The sequence below is a fragment of the Marmota monax genome, unplaced genomic scaffold (assembly GCF_021218885.2).
Source record: "Marmota monax isolate L192 unplaced genomic scaffold, Marmota_monax_Labrador192_F-V1.1 WCK01_AAM20220418_F8-fsc00070, whole genome shotgun sequence".
NCBI classification, from domain to species: domain Eukaryota; kingdom Metazoa; phylum Chordata; class Mammalia; order Rodentia; family Sciuridae; genus Marmota; species Marmota monax.
The window spans coordinates 1,974,039-1,997,379 of record NW_026692116.1 but is presented as its reverse complement, the minus strand read 5'-3'; the positions used below and the strand labels follow the sequence as shown (position 1 = coordinate 1,997,379).

General features: G+C 34.3%; 1 protein-coding gene across 1 annotated transcript in view; it reads left to right on the top strand.

The window, feature by feature from the left end:
• The window catches only part of Hfm1 (helicase for meiosis 1), a 96,812-nt gene extending 73,904 nt beyond the window's left edge, over positions 1 to 22,908 (top strand). Inside the window, exons 30-38 of the mRNA XM_058585152.1 lie at positions 4,265 to 4,345; positions 4,587 to 4,702; positions 7,325 to 7,404; positions 8,396 to 8,499; positions 19,247 to 19,492; positions 20,907 to 20,997; positions 21,459 to 21,570; positions 21,661 to 21,812; positions 22,774 to 22,908. Coding sequence (XP_058441135.1) covers positions 4,265 to 4,345; positions 4,587 to 4,702; positions 7,325 to 7,404; positions 8,396 to 8,499; positions 19,247 to 19,492; positions 20,907 to 20,997; positions 21,459 to 21,570; positions 21,661 to 21,812; positions 22,774 to 22,843 — 1,052 coding nt within the window. The 3' untranslated portion in view covers positions 22,844 to 22,908. The remainder of the gene's footprint in view (positions 1 to 4,264; positions 4,346 to 4,586; positions 4,703 to 7,324; positions 7,405 to 8,395; positions 8,500 to 19,246; positions 19,493 to 20,906; positions 20,998 to 21,458; positions 21,571 to 21,660; positions 21,813 to 22,773) is intronic.
• The last annotated feature ends 433 nt before the right edge of the window (positions 22,909 to 23,341 follow it).

Genomic DNA, 23,341 nt, shown 5'->3' with positions numbered 1-23,341 from the left:
ACTACCCCGCCTGCAGGATGCTGGGTCTGTTCCTGGCAAGGGAGGCGACTCTGCTCTGTCACTACTCCAATTAGGGTGGTGTTTGTACCCCGCCGGCAGGCTCCTGGGCCTGATCCGCCGGTCTGTTGTAGGTCTGCCTACCTTGAAGGCGCGGGCGGCGGATCTGCCCTGCCCCTCCTACCACGCCTGCGGACCCCTGGGCCTGATCTGCAGGTTGATCACTGGTCTGCTCACCCTGCGGGCACGGGTGGCGGTTCCGCTCCACCCCCACTCCAATTGGGGTCACGTGACCACCACACCGGCAGGGCCTGATCCGGGCGTGGGATAAGGATCTGCTCTGCCCCTACTCGAGTTGGGGTGACGTGTGTACCACACTGGCAGGCCACTGGGCCTGACCCGCCAGGCTGTCACAGGTCTGTTTACCTTGCAAGCGCGAAGGGCGGCTCTGCCCTGCCCCTCCTACCACGCCCATGTACTACTGGGTCGTGGGTCTGCCCACCTGGCGGGTGTGGGTGGCGGCTCCGCTCCGCCCCCTCTCCAATTGGGGTCACGCGGTCACCACGCTGGTGAGCCGCTGGGCCTGCTCCGGGGGCTGGCGGCGGCCCGGCTCCTTCCCTCTGGCTCGAGGACAAATTGAGGAGACTCGGGTGACTGAGCCTCACCCCCCTTACCAGGAGACCAACTGCTTATGTCACCGCTGGTATTGATGAAGATCTCTCCTCCACCGCTTTCTGCTGACATCAGATCTCTGCCATGTTGGTATCCTATGCGAATGGCAGCATTTCGTTCCCCTTGCCAGGCAACCCAAGCAATGGGTGAGTCCTGACCTGCCCTCAGCAGGACCCGGACCGAGACACAGTTTCCGCGGGCTCCTAGCCCCGGTCCAGGGAAGTTCCGGGAGCCGGAACTCGGCCGCTCCGTGCTCGGTGTAAGCTCCTATAAGTGTAGGCTCCAAGAAGCAGCCCCCGCGGGCTCAGTTCCGGGAGCCGGAATTCGGCCGCTTAGTGCTTGGTGTATGCTCTGATAGTAGCAGGGTCCAAGAAGCAGCCTCCGCGGGCTCCGCAGCCCTGAGCCAGGGCGGTTCCGGGACGGTTCCGGGAGCCGGAACTCGGCCGCTCTGTGCTCGGTGTAAGCTCCTATAAGTGTAAGCTCCAAGAAGCAGTCCCCGCGGGCTCAGTTCCGGGAGCTGGAATTCGGCTTCTTGGTGTTTCGTGTTTGCTCTGATATTAGCAGGGTCCAAGAAGCAGCCTCCGCAGGCTCCGCAGCCCGGAGCCAGGGCCTATTTATTTATTTTTATGTGGTGCTGAGGATTGAACCCAGTGCCTCATACGTGCTAAGCTAGTGCTCAACCACTGAGCTACAACACCAACCCCCTGTATATTAATTCTGACATAAAAATAGCTAACAAAAGATTTTCTCCCATTCTGTAGGTACTCTCTTCACACTTGTTTCCTTTGCTATGCGGAGGCTTTTTAATTTGATACCATTTCATTAGTTAATTTCTTGAGCATTAGGAGTCCTAGTGAAGAAGTTATTGCCTACACTTATATGTTGAGTATTGACCCTTGGTTTTCTTCTAGTATTTACAAAGTTTCTGGTCTAATTCCTAGGTCTTTGATCCATTTTGAATAGACTTTTGTGCAGGGTGAGCTATAGGATAGAGTTTTATTCTTCTCCATATGGATATTTAGTTTTCCCAGCACAATTTGTTACAACTTATATTTTGGGCACCTTTGTCAAAGATAAGATAATATCTGTGTGGGTTTGTCTGTGTCTTCTATTCTGTACCATTGATTTTGTGTCTGTTTTTATGCTAGTGACAGGTATTATTTTTTTTAAATTTTTTAAGATATTGGTGGACTTTTATTTTATTTATTTATTTATATGCTGTGCTGAGAATTGAACTCAGTGCCTCACACATGCTAGGCAAGTGCTCTACCACTGAGCCACAACTCCAGCCCCAACAGGTATTATTTTTAATTCTTGTTTTATATTGTTTTTCAGATAAAAGTTCACATTAGAACTCATGTTTTTTTTACTCTAATGTGCCCTGTACTTTACCTATATAAATATAAGGTAGCATATAGTAAGCGAAATGTACAAGGAATAAGCCACAAGGACTCAAAGGAGAAAGAAATTACTTCAGATGAAGTGATCACAATAGATTTGTGGTAGAGGTGCCATTTGAGTTGCTTTAAAAGTTGATAAGCTTCTGATGGACAAGAAATTGAGGGTCTTCTAAGATGAGGTAATATCAAAGATACAGTCAGAAAAAGGCATGGGATTATTTGAAGAATGGCAGTTGAACGTGTTTTGATGGTTGTAGGATTAATATTGATGCTATAAAGGGAATTCCAGATTATGCAGGACCTTGGATGTGGAATTAATTTTGTCAGTGCGAAGTAACTAATGTTGATAAGTGGGCAAATTGTCTAATCAGAGTTGAACTTTATGAGGATTAATTAAGCAACAGTATATGGAATATATGAAGCATGAAGAATTGACTTCAAAGAAACCAGATACCATCTAAGTTATAGGTAATGAGACCATGACTCTGGGCACAACTTCCAAACAAGTAAGTCTTGGCACTCCTTACAGAGTATAATGCCAACAAGCCTTTCAACCAAAGACTCCTAGGAATACACCTGCCTTTGAAGAAAGTTAGCTTTATCTAACATTCTTCAGCAAACAAGAATATAATACCAGCTGAACTATCGTTCATCTCAGGAAGTTGGGAGAAACTGACAGGATTTCATCTTATGTTGGGTGATTCTTAGAAGGGTGTAGGGAAAGCAGAGATTAGTTCTAAATTGGATACTTTTGGGAAGTGAAAAATGGGTTATTTTGGTCTTTTTATCTTGGAGGTGGATTTTAAAAATAGTAGTCATCTGTGTTAGCCAGAAGAGGGGGATATTTCATTATTTTTGTGGTTCTTGAGTGTTCTTATCTAGTTTCAGAAATAATTGCATAGTAATCTTTGTCTTCCACTATGATAACATTGTATATTGTTTATATTCTCCAAGTTGTTTATGTTTAGTTGGGAACACTGTGGTTTACCTGTCAGTTTTCAGCTACCAGGGATTTTTTTAAAAATTACTTTATCAGTACTTAATTCCTTGATAAGGTACTGATTAAGGCCACAAAAGAAAACAGCCCCCGGCTGGATTTATACCTCAATGGTAGAACATTTGCCTGGCACTAGTGAGATACTGGGTTTAAACCTCAGCACCACATACATACATACATATATACAGGTGTTGTGTCCATATACAACTAAAAATAGATATTTTTTTAAAAAACAGAAACCAGCCTCATCTGGGGAGCAGCCTCATCCATTTATCCCACACTGCTAGACATATATTATCATTGTCTAGGTGTATCATGACTTGACTGAAAGTTGATTGAAGAGTGACTCTGAAAATGAAGAATAAAAAATCTAAGAAAGGTTGTAGAAGTCTTTAAAAACTCTCTACTATCTCCAACATTTCTACTTCACTTAAAATTTGTGTTCTAGCAAAAATAAGCTGATGTTGGTTCCTATAATATAAATAATATGTCATCTATCTGGAATATCTTCTCTTTTTCCCCTTTTTATATCCTAATCCTGTCTATCCTTCAAGGACCAATTTAAATATCTCTCTTCTTATCCATGTTACTAGTCAGAATTAAGATCAAGAAAAAGCCTATTCAAAGTACAATAAATGAGGAATAAATTATATATATGGGTATGTTAATTCTAGCTTAGAGAAGTCAAGCTGGAAGCAATCTTTCCTTTCTTTGAATTCAAATATCAAATTTTTTATATCCCTAATGCATTTATTTTTAACACTTATGAAATATGAATGGTGTCCTATCTACTAATGAGTCAGTAGTGCCATCAAAATGCCATGAGGTTTGCTTCTTTCCAGATTCTCAAGCATAAGGATAAAGCAAAGCAATGTTTAAATCTCTATCCTCATTCTCACTTCATTAAAGACAAAGTTTGTTACTTATATTTCACTGTATTTGATTCTGTTTATACCAGAGAGATTGTGATAAATTTATAGATGGCTAGATATTCTTTGTGAAAATGGGTTAGGGCTATTAATGGGACAGGAACTGTTATTAAAAATACTTTTTTAATTGTATGGGTTAACACTTGAGGAAATGTGAAGTCAAAATCCTTTTGTCTGTCTGAGAGAAAAGAAACTAGATAAAAATTAATTATATTAAGTTAATTATAATAGCTATCCTAACAAATAGGTCTTTTTTTATATTGATTTAGGAATAACTCTCTGCAAAAAACCTGGGAACCGAGAATGTAATCATCACTGTAAAAATAAACATACATGTGGACATGACTGCTGTGAGTTCCATAAAACAAGTTCATTTTAGGCATTAAAAATTGAAAGTCTTTGATAAATAGTAATGACATCCTAATTATCTGTCTATGATATTTATATCATGCAACTTATAACTCTCATATAATATTCAGTCTTCTGTGGGCAACATGAAATAAATATTAGATTTGAAATTTTGAAGAAATTTGGCTTTATATGAACAATGCGTAAAGTTTAACCTAAAGTATCTGAAATTTATTTTTATAGGTAAAACTGGAGTTGCACAGAAGTCAGAAATTAAAGAATCAACAATTTCTTCATATTTATCTGATTTAAGAAACAGGAATGCTGTTTCATCTCTTCCTCCAGTTAAACGTCTCAAGGTTAGTACTAATAACATTTATCCTTTGTTCTGCAATTAAATGAATAAATATCACTTATTTTGTATCTCAATTAGATAGGTATTCACAGTGTACTTTAGAATTACTTGTGGACTTGAATAGAAATATGACCATTATAGTCAATCTGTAAACCTACTTTCCCTTTAGCCTTTTTTTTAAACCTTTTTTTTTTTTAGTGTAGAGAGAAATGAAGATGAAGAAAGAAAATGAGAAGAATATGAGTTTAGCTTAATTCAGCAACAACTGAACTAGACATTCTTGCCCTTTTCTTGCTCTTCGTCTATACTGGGGGATTGAATTCAGGGGCACTCTACCTCTGAGCTACACCCCCAGTCCTTTTTATTTTTTATTTTGAGACAGGGTCTCCCTAATTTGCCAAGCCTGGCCTCAAACTTGCAATCATCCTGTCTCAGCCTTTCAAGTCACTGTGATTATAGGCCTGCGCCATTAAACCCTACCCCAAGAAAACATCTGGGTGCGCTCTACAGGAGCCCATTTGCAGCATGTCCCTGGGTGGGCAGGAATCCTTGCTCCTTCTGTGCTGGATTGGATTGGAAGTTCTGAAGTTGATTTGGATTCTTGAATCTAGAAGAACAAGAGCCTTCCTTCCAAGAGATAAAAAAATGAGAGTCTAATGGTTTCTAGGCTAGTCACTAAGTGACTATTCTTAAACCTAAGTTATATCGTAGAAAAGTCCTATTCTGGGCTCTTATAAGAATAAATATTTTAAGGCATGAGTCTAAACAAGAAGAATGTCTGAAAACAGGGAGAGGAATGACGCAGGAAATAGTCACCATCTTCTCTGAGAAGATAATTTTTATTGACATGTTTTCCCTCCCATTCTCCCTTCTTCCCCTTTTCTTCTCCCTTTCCCTTCCTTTCTTTCTCTTTTCCTTCTGTAATCATTGAATATTAAGACTATTCCCAGGGCTAAAATACAGTGATAAATAAGACAGTTTTATTTCCAGTCCTCATAGAATTTATAGTTGAACGAAGGATACAAATAAGTAAAACAGGCCTTTTTAATATAGTGTGATGAGTGCTTCTATGACAGAAGTATAAAAATGCTTCAGTTTAAAAGGGGAATGAAGGGAAGGGATGGGAGATGGAAATAGGAAATACAGTAGAATGAATTGGACATAACTTTCCTATGTTCATATATGAATACACTACTAGTGAAACTCCATATCATATACAACCGCAAAAATGGGATCCAAGTTAGAATAAGTTATACTCCATGTAGGCATAATGTGTATAATACACTTTACTGTCATGTATATCTAAAAAGAACAAATAAAAAAAAGTTTTTTAAATGCTCAGTTTAGATTTAAACAAAAGTATACAGAAGCCTCATTCAATGGGCCAGGAAAGGATTCTTAGTAGATGTGATTGAGACCCAAAAGATAAGCCAAGTATGGAGGTATCTGAGAACAGAATGGCCAATGGGAGAGATAGAAAAATATATCAAGGTATTAAAAAATACTCAGATATCCCAAGGGAGAGGTAGGGAGAAGAAAGATCTTTAAAGGAACTGAAATAATACAGTATGTCTAGAGTTCAGTTGCAAGTAGTATAGAGGGAGATGAGGCTAAAGAGCTAAGTACAAACTAAATCATACTGACCTTTTCACTATTTAGGGATTTATATTTTATTTTGAAAGTATTGGTAAGGCACTGAGGGCTTTACTCAGTGAAATGATCTGAATTACATTTCATAAAGATCACGCTGGCTGCAATGTAGAGAAGGAATTAGAGGATGAAAAATGGGACTCATTAGTTTGTTTTTGTAATATTTCAAGGAAAATGATGGCCTAAGTTATGGTAGTGCCAGTAGCAATGGGGAGAATTGATAGAGCTTAAAATATTTTCAGAGAAGGGATCAACTACCTTGGTACCTCACTGATCCTAAAGGGGAAGGTTGAAGGAAGTAGTCAAAACTGATGTCCAGCTCTCTGACTTGAACAACTGGGAGAAAAGTTAGGTAGGAGCAGTAAAGGAAAAACAAGTTTGGGGAAACAGAGAAGGATAAATTCAGTTTTGGAAATAACCAAATTTAGAGGTCTACAAAAATGTCTAGTATAATTGCCCTTCACACAGTTGGATGTAACTGAAAAATCAGGAGGGAGAGCTAAGCTAGAAACAGATTTGAGAGTCATTCACATGAAAAATGATAGTTGACATGGGACTAAATCAATTTTTAAGAACAGATAGAGTGAAAAGAGAAGACCTAGTAAAGAACCATAAAGATTGCAACATTTAAGAAAGACTAACAGGCTGAGGTTGTAGCTCCGTGGTAGAGTACTTGTCTAGCATGTGTGAGGCCCTGGATTCGATCTTCAGCACCACGTAAAGATAAGTAAATAAAATAAAGGTATTGTGTCCATCTACAACTACAAAAAAATTACATATATATATATATATATATTTATTTTCATATATATATGAATGATCTGAGAAATATTTGAGCTGAGAACTAGTCTGAGTTGTTTCTAGTTCATTGATTTCTGTTTATATACTAGATATGACTGTGATGTGCCATTTGACTCATTTATTAAAAGGTCTTCATGTAAAACTGATAGTTGAACTCATAATTTTTTTTCATTAGGTACAGATGAATAAATCTCAAAGTGTGGACCTTAAAGGGTTTGGTTTTACTCCCAAACCTTCCCTTCCTAGTTTATCAAGGTACAAATATAATGTTAATATCTAAGATAAAATATTCATCTTAAATTCTCTTTTCCTTCAGATAACTACTTGTTCAGAAAAAGGTGATCACTAGTTACTATTCACAGTAATCACAGTAATCATTTAGTTCTATAATGAAGCAATAATATCATAAGGGTTTCATTATCTTTCATACCCTAAATTTAATTAGAACTCTACATTTACAGAATACTTTAATATTCATTGAATTGTCTCTTTCCTAGGAAACTACTTCAGGTTCTTTGCCTTCTTAATTTAAGTGACAGGAATATACTGTGCTTTAAAAAGATAAACCATATTGGTATACAAAGTCTTATCTTTCTATTCAGGTGCTCATTCTATATTAATATACCTCAAATTTATAAAATATTTTGTAATTTTAAAATTTCACTTTTGTGCATTATCTCTCTTGACCTTAACAACAACCTGGCTTATAAAATAAGGTATTTTTATCTCTTCTTATTGATGAAAAAATCCAAACTTCATATTCCCAATAAGTAAGCCAAGGACCTCAGGTGATAATTCAGTGTTCCTCTATCATGATGCCTAGAAACCAATAGCACATGTAATTTTCCATTCAGACAAGAGCATTCTAGATATAGGGATGACATTCAATTTATTCAACAATCAGTACAGAACAAGAACTAACCATCAGAATACTAAATTCAGAACTGCTTCTAAAGATTTCAGCTTTTGTTATCTAACTGTAAATAGCATTAGCAATAGATTTGTTTAAAGATTGTACAATGATAGCAATATCTATTGGGAGCATGTAAAGAGGACTAAATGTTGGTCTCTTCCATTGAACATCTGTTTTTACCCTTTGCTACCTAGTCTGAATATATTTTATCATTGAAGTACTGAGTTGATAAACCATGGGTTTTTCCTTTGTTATAAGTAACTAGTTTTTTAAGTCTAGGTTCTTTTTAATATTTACTTTTACATTTTTACTGTTTTTTCTACCTTTATAAAGGTCAGAATATTTAAACATACCTGAATTGCCTGTAATGGAGCAATGTGATCAGCATGAAATCCATGGAAAAGTTCAACAAGAGCCATCTGAATATCAAGACAAAAGTAAATTATTGGTGATGCTGATCTGAGAGGGAATATGATTTGTCATTACTTTAGATTGACAAGTAATATTATTGAAAAACCAACACCTACAATTATTTTGACTTTTAACTAAGCAGCATTTTTTTTCCTTGGGTCTTTTAACCAATTTTAAGTTCTTGAGTTTGTTAATTCAGATAGTCATGGATTTAGAAAAGTATATATATATATATAATTTTATATATATATACATACACATATGTGTGTGTTCATTGATTTCTGAACTTTATGTACTAGATATGACTGTGATGCATATATATATATATATATCTTTCCTACATGGTGTTGCCTAATTTAATGATAATCTGAGAGAAAATAGGGGATTCTTGGATAAATATAGGATTAAAATATTAAATTATTACTTTCATGTATTTTAGAATTATTTAAAATAACTGTATGTTTAAAAAATTAGTTCAGTTTTACAAAATAGCTGTGACCTTGGGGAAACTACTTAACCTCTTTGGACCTTATTGGTACCTTTAAAATGACATGATTGAAATGGGCAAACCATTAATACCTCTTCAGTTCTTAACCTATGATTCTTATGGTTTCTATGATAATATGAGATAATGCATATAAATTCTTCAGCACTATGCCTGGCTTATTATTAGTCTGCTTCCTACTATGAAGAGCATTATTTCCTTTGATCATGCCATTAACTATAAAACTATTAAAATGCATGAGAAATAATCCTATCCATTGAGTTGTTTGTTCAAGTGGCTGTATGTTAATGTAAATAAAATGGTAAGCTTGATGTTTTCTGAAAATAATTTCATGTTTAACATTGACTTCTATTCCCACTCTTTTCTTTGTTGCTGTCACTTTATACTTTCTTTAGTCATTTTAGGAGGCCTAAAAATGTAGCTCAGTGATAGAGTGCTTATGTAGCATGTGTGAGGCCCTGGGTTGGACAGAAAGAAGGAAGGAAGGCAGGGAGGGAGGGAGGAAGGAAGACACCTTAGGGAGGCAAAGACTGGAACCTCTTATGACATGGTGGTAATTAGACCGAATATGGAAGATGAGAGGAAGGGAAGGAAGAAAGAAATAAAGGAGGGAAGGAGGGAGAGAGCCAGATATTATTAGAAAATGGATAGAAGGTTTAAAATTTTCAGCCCTTTTATTTTTATCTTACTTCAATCTATAGCTCTATGACTTATTTCTTCCTGTACTACCACTCTATTCCCTGCCTTTTTCTCTGCAGTTTATCTTATCTTTTCCTCTTTTTACTTCCTTTCTTTCTTTTTTTTCTTTTTTGGTACTGGGATTGAACCAGGGGTACTTTACCACTGAGCCACATCCCCAGCCCTTTTTTTATTTTTATTTTTTTAACTTTGAGACAAGGTCTTAACCAAGTTCCTCAGGGCCTCGCTAAGTTCTGAGGCTGGCCTCAAAATTGTGATCCTCCTGCCCCAGCCTCCCAAGCTGCTGGGATTACAAGTATATGCTACAATACCCAGGCCCTCTACTTTATTTTATGTTGTATTTACATAGGTTTATTATTTCTTTCCTACCACCATCCCAGATCAAATTTATATCATGATATGAAAGTTCCATCTAAGATACTTTAACCCCCAATAATAACCATTTTCCAGTTTTACTGAGTGGGCCACTTTTCATATTTTCTTTTACTTTTTTTATTTTTCTCTTTGTTTTTAAAGTAAGGAGTCATATAGTATAGAAGTTAAGCTCACAGGATCTGAAACAGTCTGTTTAGGTTCAAGTTCTAATTATGTCATTTACTGTGGCCCCTTATAGTATATTTAACCACTTTGTCTCAATTCCCTCATCTGAGTATGTTTTAGAAATTTTAGAATTAAATGAAATAACTTATATAAAGCTCTTAGAATAATATTTTGAACTATTTAGAATAGTAATTGAGCATGTTTATTATACTTTTGATACATTAGTCTTTGTTAGCAAAACATATTTCAAATATATTCAAATACTACTTTTGAGAATGTTTTAAGAAAAATATGGCAATTTTTACTATCTGTATTCCAATTTCAGAAGAGAAAAAAATGTTAGAAATTATATGAGAAACCTGTGTTGAATCATAAAATTTAAATTGGAAAGGACCTTTGTGCAATTTCTCATTTTACAGTGAAAGAAGCCAAGACTCTGAGAGATTAAATGGCTTGCCCAAAATCACATAGCTAATTAATGGCAGGGCCAGAAATACATTCCATATCTCTTGATTCCCAGTCCAGTGCCATTTCTAGAAAACGAAATTGGCTTTTAGATATCAGTGGAGAATTGAAAATTGAACCTATAGTGTATGAACTCTTTCAGCTTTCCGCCATCCTATTCAACTTTCACTCTAACTATGTTATTTCTCTGTCTCTGAACCTATCCTTAATCCTCTGTTTGTCTGGAAAGATGAATTATCTTTTCTTCAATTCAAGGTTTATTTCTCCTCTTGCAAACTTCTTTTATTGTAATTCTCAACACATTAATTGTACAAATTGATGGGTTTCACTGAGGCATTTCCATACATGTGTGTATTAAGATTTGATCATGTCCACTCTCCCTTCTCCTATGTAATCCTGCCCCACCATCCACCTCTTTTACTTTCAAGTCATCTCTTTTTTTAGTCTCCTTATATGAGAAAAAATATGTATTACTTGTCTTTATGTGGTCTGGCTTATTTTGCTTAACGTTTTGTCTTAGTTCTATCCATATTTCTGCAAATGGCAACATTTTATTCTTTTTTTAGCTGAATAATATTCCATTATCTATCTATCCATATATGTATATGTATATGTATATGTATATGTGTGTGTGTGTGTGTGTGTGTGTGTGTGTGTGTGTGGTGTTTTCTTTGTCCACTCATCTGTTGATACATATCCAGGCTGATTTTATATCTGGGCTATTGTGAAAAATGGCAAAATAAACATGGGTGTGCAAGAATCTCTTTTGCATGTTGACTTCATTTCCTTCAGATGTATATACCCAGAATGGTGTAGCTGGATCATATGGTAGCTCTATTTTTAGTTTTTTGAGGAACTGTCACACTATTTTCTATAGAGACTGAACTAATTTGTTTCCCATCAATAGTTAGGGTTCCTTTTTCTCCACAACCTCACCAACATTTGTTACTTTTTGTTTGTTTATTGTTTTTTGTTTGTTTGTTTTTGATAGTAGCTATTCTGAGTTAAGGTAGAATATCAATGTAGTTGTGATTTGCTTTCCCTGGTGACTAAAGATATTGAACATTTTTTCATATATTTATTGGCTATTTGTACTTTCTCTTTTCTGAAGTGTCTAATCAGTTCAATTGCCCATTTATTAATTAGATTATTTGGCTTTTGTTAAGTTTTTTGAGTTCTTTTTATATTCTGGAAATCAATCCTCTGTCTGATGAATGGCTGGCAAAAATTCTCTCCCATTAAGTAGATTGTCTCTTCACTGTTTTGTTTCCTTTGCTGTGCAGAAACTTGAATTTTATGTAATCCCAATTGGTAATTCTTGCTTTTGTTTCCTGGGCTAAGGGAGGAAATCATTGCTTGTGCCAATACTTTGAAGTGTTTCTCCTGTATTTTCTTCTAGTAGTTTTAAAGATTTTGGTATTTTATTAAAGTCTTGAGTTGTTGTTTCTTCAGGGTGCGAGATAGGCATCAAATTTCAACCTTCTACATTTGATTATTCAGTTTTCCCAACTTGTTGAAGAGACTCTCCTTCCAACGCTTGCTTTTGACACCTTTATATAAAGGAGTCAGTTGGTGAAGGTGCATGAATTTATTTCTGGGCTTTCTTTTTTTAATTTTTTTTTATTTATATATGACAGTGAAATGCATTATAATTCTTATTACACATATAGAGCATAATTTTTTATATCTCTGATTGTATACAAAGTATATTCACACCAATTCGTGTCTTTATACCTGTACTTTAGATAATAATGACCATCACATTCCACCATCATTAATAACCCCATTCCTCTTTCCTCCCCCTCCAACCCCTCTGCCCTATCTAGAGTTCATCTATTCCTCCCATGCTCCTTCTCCCTATCCCACTATGAATCAGTCACCTTATATCAGAGAAAACATTTGGCATTTGTTTTTTGGGAATTGGTCAACTTCGCTTAGCATTATCTTCTCTTAACTCTGTCGATTTACCTGCAAATGCCATGATTTTATTCTCTTTTATTACTGATTAATATTCCATTGTGTATATATGCTACATTTTTTGTATCCATTCACCTATTGAAGGGCATCTAGGTTGATTCCACAGTTTAGCTATTGTTAATTGTGCTGCTATAAACATTGATGGGACTGTGTCCCTGTAGTATGCTGTTTTTACGTCCTTTGGGTATAGACCAAGAAGAGGGATAGAAAGAGACCCAGAATAGCTAAAGCAATTCTTAGCAGGAAGAGTGAAGCAGGAGGCATCACTATACCAGACCTTAAACTATACTACAGAGCAATAGTAACAAAAACAGCATGGTATTGGCACCAAAGTAGACTGGTAGACCAATGGTACAGAATAGAGGACACAGAGACTAACCCACAAAACTACAACTATCTTATATTAGACAAAGGTGCCAAGAATATACATTGGAGAAAAGATAGCCTCTTCAACAAATGGTGCTGGGAAAACTGGAAATCCATATGCAACAAAATGAAATTAAACCCCTGTCTCTCACCATGCACAAAACTCAACTCTAAATGGATCGAAGACTAAGGAATAAAACCTGAGACCTTGCATCTAATAGAAGAAAAAGTAGGCCCTAATTTCCATCATGTGGGATTAGGCCCCAACTTTTTTAATAAGACTCCTGTGGTGCAAGAATTAAAATCAAGAATTAATAAGTGGGTTGGATTCAAACTTAAAAGTTTCTTCTCAGCAAAAGAAACAAACTGTGAGGTGAATAGAGAGCCTACATCTTAGGAGCAAATCTTTATCCTTCACACATCAGATAGAGCACTAATCTCTAGGGTATATAAAGAACTCAAAAAGCTAAACACCAAAAAAAAAAAAAAAACAAATAACCCAATCAATAAATGAGCCAAAGACCTAAACAGACACTTCTCAGAAGATGATATATAATCAATCAACAAATGCATGAAAAAATCTTCATCATCACTAGCAATTAGAGAAATGCAAATCAAAACCACTCTAAGATTTCATCTTACTCCAGTCAGAATGACAGCTATTATGAAGACAAACAACAATAAGTGTTGGTGAGGATGTGGGGAAAAAGGCACACTCATACATTGCTGGTGGGACTGCAAATTGGTGCAACCAATATGGAAAGCAGTATGGAGATTTCTTGGAAAATTGAAATGGAACCACCATTTGACCCAGCTATTTCTGAGCTTCCTATCTATCCATTGTCTTTAGGTCTGTTTTATGCCAACACCATGCTATTTTTGTTACTGTTATTATGTAGTATGTTTTGTGATGCCTCTAGTATTATTGCTGTTTGCTCAGGATTGCTTTGGCTATTCAGGGTCTTTTGCATTTCCTTATGAATTCCAGGGTTGTTTTTTTTTTTCCTAGTTCTGTGAAAAATGTCACTGGTATTTCAATGGGGATTTCATTGAATCTACAGATCACTTTGGGTAGTATGGCCATTTTAATAATATTAATTCTCCAATCCATGAATATGGGAGGTCTTTCTACCTCCTAGTGCTGTATTCAGTTTCTTTCTTCAGTGTTTTGCAGTTTTCTTCCTTACTTAGTTGGGTTTACTCCTGGTATTTTATGTGTAGTGGGTATTGTGAATGTGATTGCTTTCCTCATTTCTTTCTCATAGAGTTCATTATTGATATATAGTAAAGCAACTGATTTTGTATATTTTATGTCCTGCTATCTTACTGAATTTATCAGTTCTAAAAGTCTTTTGATGGAGTTCTAAGTAATTTCTATATGTAGAATCATATCTTTTACAAAGAGGGATAATTTGAATCCTTCTTTTCCTGTTTACATGCCTTCTATTTTTCTCTTGCCTCATTGCTCTGGGTAGAATTTCTAGTACTATATTGACTAAGAGTGGTGAGAGCAGATGCCCTTGAAACGTTCCTGATCTTAGAGGAAATGCTTTCAGGTTTTTTTCCGATTAAGTATGATATTGGCTATGGGTTTGTCATATGTAACCTTTATTATGTTGAGTTATGATTCTTCTATACCTAAGTTATTCAGAGATTTTATCATAAAGGAATATTGAATTTTGTCAAGAGTTTTTCTGCACCTATTGCTGTGATCATGTGGTTTTTAATCTTTGACTCTATGTGTTGTGTTACATTTATTAATTTGTATATCTTGAACCATCCTTCCATACCAGCTTGATCATGGTTTATAATGTTTTTTAATGTACTGTTGAATCTTATTTGAAAGAATTTTGTTGAGGATTTTTGCATCTCTGCTCATTCAGGGATTTGGTCTATAATTTTCTTTTGCTATTGTTGTATACTCATCAGATTTTGGTAGCAGGGTAATACTGACTTCCAAGAAAAAGTTTGGAAGGGTTCCTTCCCTTTCTATTTTGTAGATCAGTTTGAAAGACATTGATGTTAGTTTCTCTTTAAAAGTCTGATTAAATTCAGTTGTGAACCCATCCATGTGTGGACTTTTCTTTGTTGGGAAACTTTTTATTTTTCAATTTCATTACTTGTTATTAATCTATTTATATTTTTGTATTATATCCTCTTGGTTCAATTTTGGTAGGTTATATGTGTCCATAAATTTGTCTATCTCTTCCAAGTTTTCTTAATCTTATCAAATGCTATCCTCTCTGGGACTTTAGAAAACCAATTAATCCTCTCCTCTTTCCTATATTTTCATTCTTCCTTCTCTATTGTCTTTTTTCTCTAACATATGCATAAGCTTAAATTTCTTTCTTCTTCATCTCTAGATCTTCACCTAGCTTGTCATGACCTTTTTGATTATAAGTGATAAAAATTCTATAAAAGTGAGTTAAACACACAAAAAGGTAATTGTCCAAGCATTAATCCAAGCTTTAATCTCCAGTGGTCTCATCATTGCCTCTGGCTTTCTCTCAGTCTTTTAGTTATGCTTGGTTACTGATTGGCTTTATTTGTTGAATGAGCTTTTTCACATGGCAGGTAGTCCCTAATTTAAATCTTCCCAGGTTACCATATTCAGTAGAAAAAGTTACTCTTCCATGTTAGTTTTGAACTCAGACCTGAATTAATCTTGACTATCCTCCTTTGAGTCCCATGTTTATTCTTCATTAATTCCTATGGCCTGGGGTGGGGAGTCATTTTATCTCTGTGGCCCCAGAGAAAGCAGGGCACCTTGAATGATGGCCTTCCCAGGATCACATGGAATGGTGAAGGCTTGTTTATCCAAAGGAAAATAGAGGTTCTTTTATGAAAACAAGCATGCCAGACAAAAGCAGAATCCTAGAGTCTCTATAACCTCTATCTCTTGCTTTTTTTCATCCAAACAAAAATTCTTGAAATAGCATTTTACTGTTAGCATGCTTATTTTCTTACAGCCTTATCATGTTTCATTCATTAAAATTTGGGTTCTATCATTACTTTGAAATGGCTTTTACTCCGGTCATTTAATGACCTCCTAAGTACTGAATTCAGTGAACTTTTTTTCAACTTATTCTCTTTTGGACCTCAGTCAGGTTTTTTGTTTTTGTTTTTGTTTTTGTTTAGAAACAAAATCTATCTGTGTTCCCAGGCTTATCTCAAACTCCTGAGGTCAAATGATCATCCCACTTCCAACTCCCAAGTGCTGGGACTACAGATGTGTGCCACTATGCCAGGCCTTTTGTAGTATTTGACACTTTTGATTTTCTAGTCTTTCCTTCCTTTCACAAGTTTCTCCTTTGGTTTCAATTAAATCATTCTATTAATTTTTCTCCTACTTCTCAGATCGTTTGAGCTTTTCTTCCTATTGATGTTGCAAAGATTTTTTTTTCTTTTTCATTCCTCTCACTTCTCACTTCAAAACTTCTAGACATTATCACCTAAGCCTATGTCTTAAATCACTTAACTATATTCTGATGATTTTTTTAATCTGTATCTCCCATCGAGATATAACTCATTCTATATAATCACCTTCCTGGAGATGTCTGCCTAAAAGTTAACATAGCAGCATCCCAAGTCCTTCCTTCTATCTTCTTTTTGCCTCACTCTCTGTTTTCCTTAACCTTGTGATTTAACCCTCTGCTTATTTAAGCTGCTAAAGACAGAAAATAATTGTCATACATATCTCATCCCACATGTAACTAATCACCAAATCCTAATTATTTTGCCTTCTACACATTTCTCATATCAATTCTTCCCTCTTCTATCTTTTTACTAATACTCTAGCTCAAGCATTCATTGTTTTTCATTTATTTCAATTAACTTTCTCTCTTTTTCTAGTCTATCCTCTAATACATAACCATTTCGAGTGATCAAATAAGCATCTCAATTAAGTAAACCTGTTGCTAAAACATCTTCACATCTCCTTAACGTGACAAATAAACTTCAACATGACCTGGCATTTACCTCCCTGTGCAGTCTCAACTGGGTCTGCCTTCTCCTTGTGCTGTGTGCTCCAAAAATCCTGAAAACTTATAGTTCCCATCTTCTTTGGTCTCTCATCCTATGTCTTTCACATGCTATTGTCCCTTCATATGTATCTTGCCTTTCTTCATAATCACAGCTCTATCAAGCTTAGAATCCTACTACTTTTCTTTCATCTATTTTCACCTTGAGGAGTCTTTTTGACTCTCATTGCTCTTTCTTCTACTTTCCCATTATACTTTGTATCTACTTCCATTTTTAGTACATTGTGTGTATGGATCAACTTATATAAGTAGGGTAATGTGAACTATAATTGTAGGTATAGTTGAAGAGTAAAGTAGGATTTGAATAGGTGAATAAGAGGGCAGAGATTATTTATTTATTAATTTACTTATTTATTTACAGTACTGGGGATTGAACCCAGTGGTGCACCACCCACGATCATTGAGCTATAGTCCCATCTTTTTTTTTTTTCTTTTCTCTTTTGACATGGAGTCTTGTTAAGTTGCCCAGGCTGACCTCAAATTTGTGATCCTCCTGCCTCAACCTTTCAAGTCTCTGGGTTACAGATATGCAAAGTGTTCCCAACTAAGGATGGGGGGATATTTAAAGTAAAATGACCCAGTGGTGTACTGGCACAAGCTTATGAAATATGATTGGAATTTTCATTTATTATTATAATTTTAATTATATGAAATTTCAAATAAATTATGTTAAAAACAAAAGCAAAAATGCTCAAAATTCATCACTTCCTCATTATTCTACTACATTTTACTATTATCTGTATTCTTGAGGCTGTTATCTATATGGTGTAAATAATGTATAATGGGGTGCTACTGTACATTTCTTCCCAACTTCTCATCAGTAATATCACAAGTAGCTTAAAATCAGTTATGGTGAGAAAAGTTTTACTATTGGAATAAAAAAATACTGCCTATCAGGATTTGACTTATTGGTTTGTTGTTTAAATTTAAGAGACAATAGTGAAGATTAAACTTAACAGTATGTTGTAGAATCATTACATTGAAAATAACACAAAAAATTAAGGGAATATTCTTTTAGTATTTGAAAACTACTGTTTAATTCAGAAAAAAAAGTTACTTAATCAATGATGGATGAGTGAAGTCCCAACATATGTCTTTATTTTACTTTTATCTTGCTAAAGTCAACAAAAATATTAAGCAACATTTATGAGAGAACTTTACTGATTTGTCAATTGCAACCATAGGTTGGCTATAGATAGAAGAGTGGCAAAATTGAATGAAAACATTTAGTGAGAATCAAATAATTATATAGGGGCTGGGGATGTGGCTCAAGTGGTAGCACGCTGGCCTGGCATGCGTGCAGCCCGGGTTCGATCCTCAGCACCACATACAAACAAAGATTTGTGTCTGCCGAAAACTAAAAAAAAAATAAATATTAAAAAAAGATTTCTCTCTCTCTCTCTCTCTTTAAAAAAAAAAAGAGGGAGCCTACTTCGAACTCGGGTTTAAAATAATAATAATTATTAGTATTATTATTATATGGAATTTACAATTAAGCATACTGTATATAATATTTTTTGTAAATTATGTAATATACATCTATAAAGTTTAGGGTAAAGTTATGTATATATACATGTGCATACTCTTATGAGAGGCAGTTATTAAATATATATTAGTATACATCTATGCAAAAGTGTTTAAGTAAAGGGATTTAGTCTTCACAACAAGTTTTTAAAATAGGTGCTATTATTTTTTTCCTTTTTCAGGGGAGAAAACTAGGCTCAGGGAATTTGAATTACTTCTCTAAAGTCATACAAATAAAAAAAGTAGAATTTTCACACAGGTAGTCTGTTTCTAAACCCAGGCTATAAACAATGAAAATACTGAGGATTTTTTAGCAGCAGAAAAATATGTATTTTGGACAAATGTATGTCATAACAGTATTCAAAATTAATTTGTAAAGAGCTGGAAGCCAATTACAGTAGAATCATTTTTACCTAGGAATTAAGATGAAAAATTAATTCTGTCTTTTAAAATCTAATGAAAAATATAGTGCAACTATCAGTACTTGTAATACGGTAAATAGAATTGACTGAATATAATATTCAACAATGCTTGACACAATGCTTTTGGAAACTGCTGCTCTAAAACTCTACTTAGTAATTGAAAGATGTGTTTGATATATCAGTATAAAATGATGTTTAATCTTTAATTATACTCTTTTATATATATACATAACAGATTTTTTTAGATGGAACTGTTCTACAACTTCAAAGGAGAAAGACTCTCAAACAATGATGTTCAACAGAAATCTTAATATATCTGGAAACCAAAATTTGATAGATACGGATAAAAGTAATTCCCCATTTTCAGAGGTTTTGAATGTGAACTTTGAATTGGGAAATGAAGTTTGGGATGATTTTGATGATGAAAACTTAATAGAAGTTACTAACTTTTCGGATGATACTAAGAATATAAAGACACCAGGTAAATTTGTATTTTAGCATGAAGTAATTTCATTAGTAATTCTTTTGAATGTTTTTCATTTTAGCTCCAAGGAGTAATTTTCTTCACCTTTTTATGTGTGCTTATTTAATTAGTTTTGATTCAGTAATATAATTTTTAGCAAAACTGAAAAAGTGACCCTTCCATAAAAAGCATTTTACCATTAACCTACTAAGAACAGAGGTCAAGGTTACTTCACAATGGTGATATAGCAAATGAACTTTTTCTATTTTGTTGCTCCCCTCTCTCTGGTTAAAGACACTATTCAAATTCAGACTGTTGATTGAATTTTTCCTTATAATACAGAGTGTCCTGCTCTCCATTCTAAGATCACACATGGTTTGCTACTTTTTGTGAAGGACAAAAGTATTCTATTTTTGAAAGTATTCATCAGCTTGCAAAAAAAAAAAAACCTTTTATTTCTAATCAAAATATTGACTTTAGATATAAATAAGTACAAAAGAAAGGATTTGTTTCTCCTGTGTGGGCAATTATATTTAAATAATATACAAACCCAAAATAATGAGATGTAGTTCTTTGAGTTACAGGCAGTTACTCCATTTCACTGAAACAGAAATTGAAAGTCATGTCAAGTGTTTGACAAGATAACAAATGGAGATACTCTTACCCATAAGGGTTGACAGAAGGAAATCAGTCCTTCAGCCTTCTGAGTACAGACTCTTGTTCCTAAAATTATAGTTTGTTGATTTTTAATATATACCAATGTATGCTCTTTTTAAAAGTATACATATATATTTCTAAGAGAAGCAATTAGCCTTGGAAATGTTGTTTTAGGATCCTAAGAATTACCCTAAAAAGTAAACGCTTTTCTCAGAAAGATAAGGATTTGCTCACCTTCACAAAATAGGCCTGAAAATTTTTTATTATATCAGATCAGTATGTATCATTTTCTATGTCAACTAGCAGTCTCTTTCTCACAATTAAATGTTATTGTGTTCTGCAAGTTAATAGGCAACGTGCTAATCCTTTGATGTAGCCTAATTCTGTGAAGGCATAGATTTATCACTGGGAAAATCAATAAATGCTACTTACCCCCATTTGTGGAGCACTTCTAAATGATCACATGAAGACCATTGAAAATATTGAATGAATCTCAACTTGATCATTTATCTGAATTTAAAAAATAAATAAATAAATAGTGGTGGTTTGAAGACCTTTTAACATAGTAACTAATAAGCTAACCTTTGTTTTATAATTTTACTCCTTTATCTTTTATGCCCTCACTTTATGCAAATTAAATTTGATATTGTAAAGAATTAGTCATTCCTTTATTAACCAGATCATATCTGTTGGACAGCTCCCTGATAGAACTTGTGAAAAACTTCATTCAGCCCTTTACTGGCATTTTATTTGAAACTATTATCTCTTTATATAGGGTCTGAAAACACTTTGATTTCAAGTATCAGGGGAAGTAAGCTACCTTTCCAACAGTCAAAGAGCAAATTCCAAAGAGAAATGTCAAACAGGCAAGTGTTAAAAAACTTTGGTTTGTTATTCTTACAACTTTATATTTTCTTGAGACATAATTGGAGATGAGGATCAAGTCATTAGGTGTCAGAGAAGATATATGGTATTGGTGAATTTAACCCTGTTAATGTTAGAGGTGTGTTTCTCAAAGTGCTGTTGTCAAAACAGAATTTCAGATGATGGACAGTTAAGCATAAGACTAAATTTTTAAAACATTGTTGAACGATTATTTCTATAGCCCCTTAAAATAGTACTATTATCAAATTTGGAATATATAAATTATGATATGGTCTAAATGAAAGGAAATACACCAAGTTCTCCTTGAGTATAAGAAACAGCATCAATTTTTTGTGATAAATATGATAAATAGTACTCCCCAAAGAATCACTATTAATGCAAATTAAAATGGTTTGTTTTTCCCATTTGCCATATTTTACAAATAATTAATTTTAATTTTTAGTTCTGTTTCGTCACACGAGAAGCCAGCCATTTGTTTGTCAAATTCTGCTATGTCCAAGTTTGATATATCCTCCATGACACAATTATCTCAACAAGCTGGAAATGCAAATATTGTAAGCAAAAGCACTTCTTTGTTTTTCCTATAAATTTTGCCTAAATACTTAAACTTTCATTGATTGCAATTTTTTTACATCGAAATATAGGACCATTTACAGGAAAGAAAAAAGCAATGTTTGTCACCAGAGATTGAGAAACTGTCCTTTACTCACTTCAAAAATATATCAAATTTTTCAAATTTCAAGAAAGTAGATTTTTTTTTTAGAAACAGTGAATCCATAAAGGAAGTTGATTCCAGGTAAGAACTCTTAATATATTCATGATTATGTCAGTAAAGACATCTTACAAAGAAATTCGGCTTTCCTTTTTCCTTGATTCATTTTAAAGACCAGAACCTAAACATATTAAAGACATTGAAATTTTAGACCTGTAGTGAGCTAAGCTCTTTTAAGATATTTCACAGCATCAAATATTCTAATTTTTGAAACTATATTGAGTTCATAAACTTATTTTTACTGATTCAAATATAGCTTTTTTGTATAAAGTGTAGCATCATTTGAGAAATACAAATGAAATCAGCTAATTTTTAAGAAGTTCAGTTGTATTTGAGCTATACAGTTATTTCACAATTCAACAGGTTCAATGAAAAAAGTCACAGCCAGGGGTGGTGGCATATGCCTATAATCTCAGTAACTCAGAAGTCTGTAAGACAGAAGGATCCCAAGTTGAAGGTCAGCCTCAGCAACTTAGTGAGACACTAAGAACTTAGTGAAACCCAGTCTCAAAATAAAAAATAAGCACCCCTGGGGTCAATCCCCAGTACAAAAAAAAAAGAAAGAGGGAGGGAGGAAGGAAGGGGGGGTAGGGAAGAAAGAAGAAAGGGTGGGAAGAAGGAGGGAGGGTAGAAAGAAGGAGGAAGGGAGGGAGGGGAAATTATCAGGTTAAATCTTCTGGCCATTTTTTAAAGAGAAACTGCAGGTGTCAAAGTTTACATGTATGTTTATACTTTCATTAAATTACATTACTTTCCAATATATTTAAATAAATTATGTCTGATATTTGGTCCTTTTATAGTTTACAAAGTCTAATTTTTTTACCCACAAGTTTCTTGCAAGGTTATACATACTGAAGTTTATTTGACATATTAACCTCACAGCAATCAAGTTTATATGTTCTGTTAGTATTGTATTATTTATTGTGTATTTTTTTTAAATTGTCTTACAGAAATAGTTATTTTTGCATTTGCTTTTTTTATCCAGTAGGTATCATCCTGATGATGAAGCTGAGGAAATGAAGTCTTTTCTGGGAATATTTGATGGCATTTTCTAAAACAAACAAAAAAATAATGCTTCTTATTAATACAGAATAAAGTATAAAGATAGCTAGTCACAAAGGATGTTTTTTATTTTTTTTTGTGCTTTATATTTTTGAAAAGTAGTTCATAATTGTTCAGATTTTTGTATCTTAAATGAGATCAATTTTGTTGATTTTTTTTGTGCAATGAAAGATAAAGATTTGACCATTATATTGTAACATCTTGAAAAATGCTTTTTACTGTAGCTTTGTTTTAATAAGCTGATTGAAATTCAAAAATTTATACTTAGAAATAACTGTGTAGTTACCAATTGGATTTTGATTGAATTTTGACAGGACTAATATAAGTTTTCATTTTTAAATTTTTCTTAAGAAGGTTATTCTGTGAAAGGAAAATAATGTCAAGTCAGTGAATCTATTGTATGGTTTATTCACTCATATGGTTTTCATGTGTTTTATTTTATTATTTACTATTTTAGATTTTTAGAAATCCCATGGCTGTTTGAACTGTTA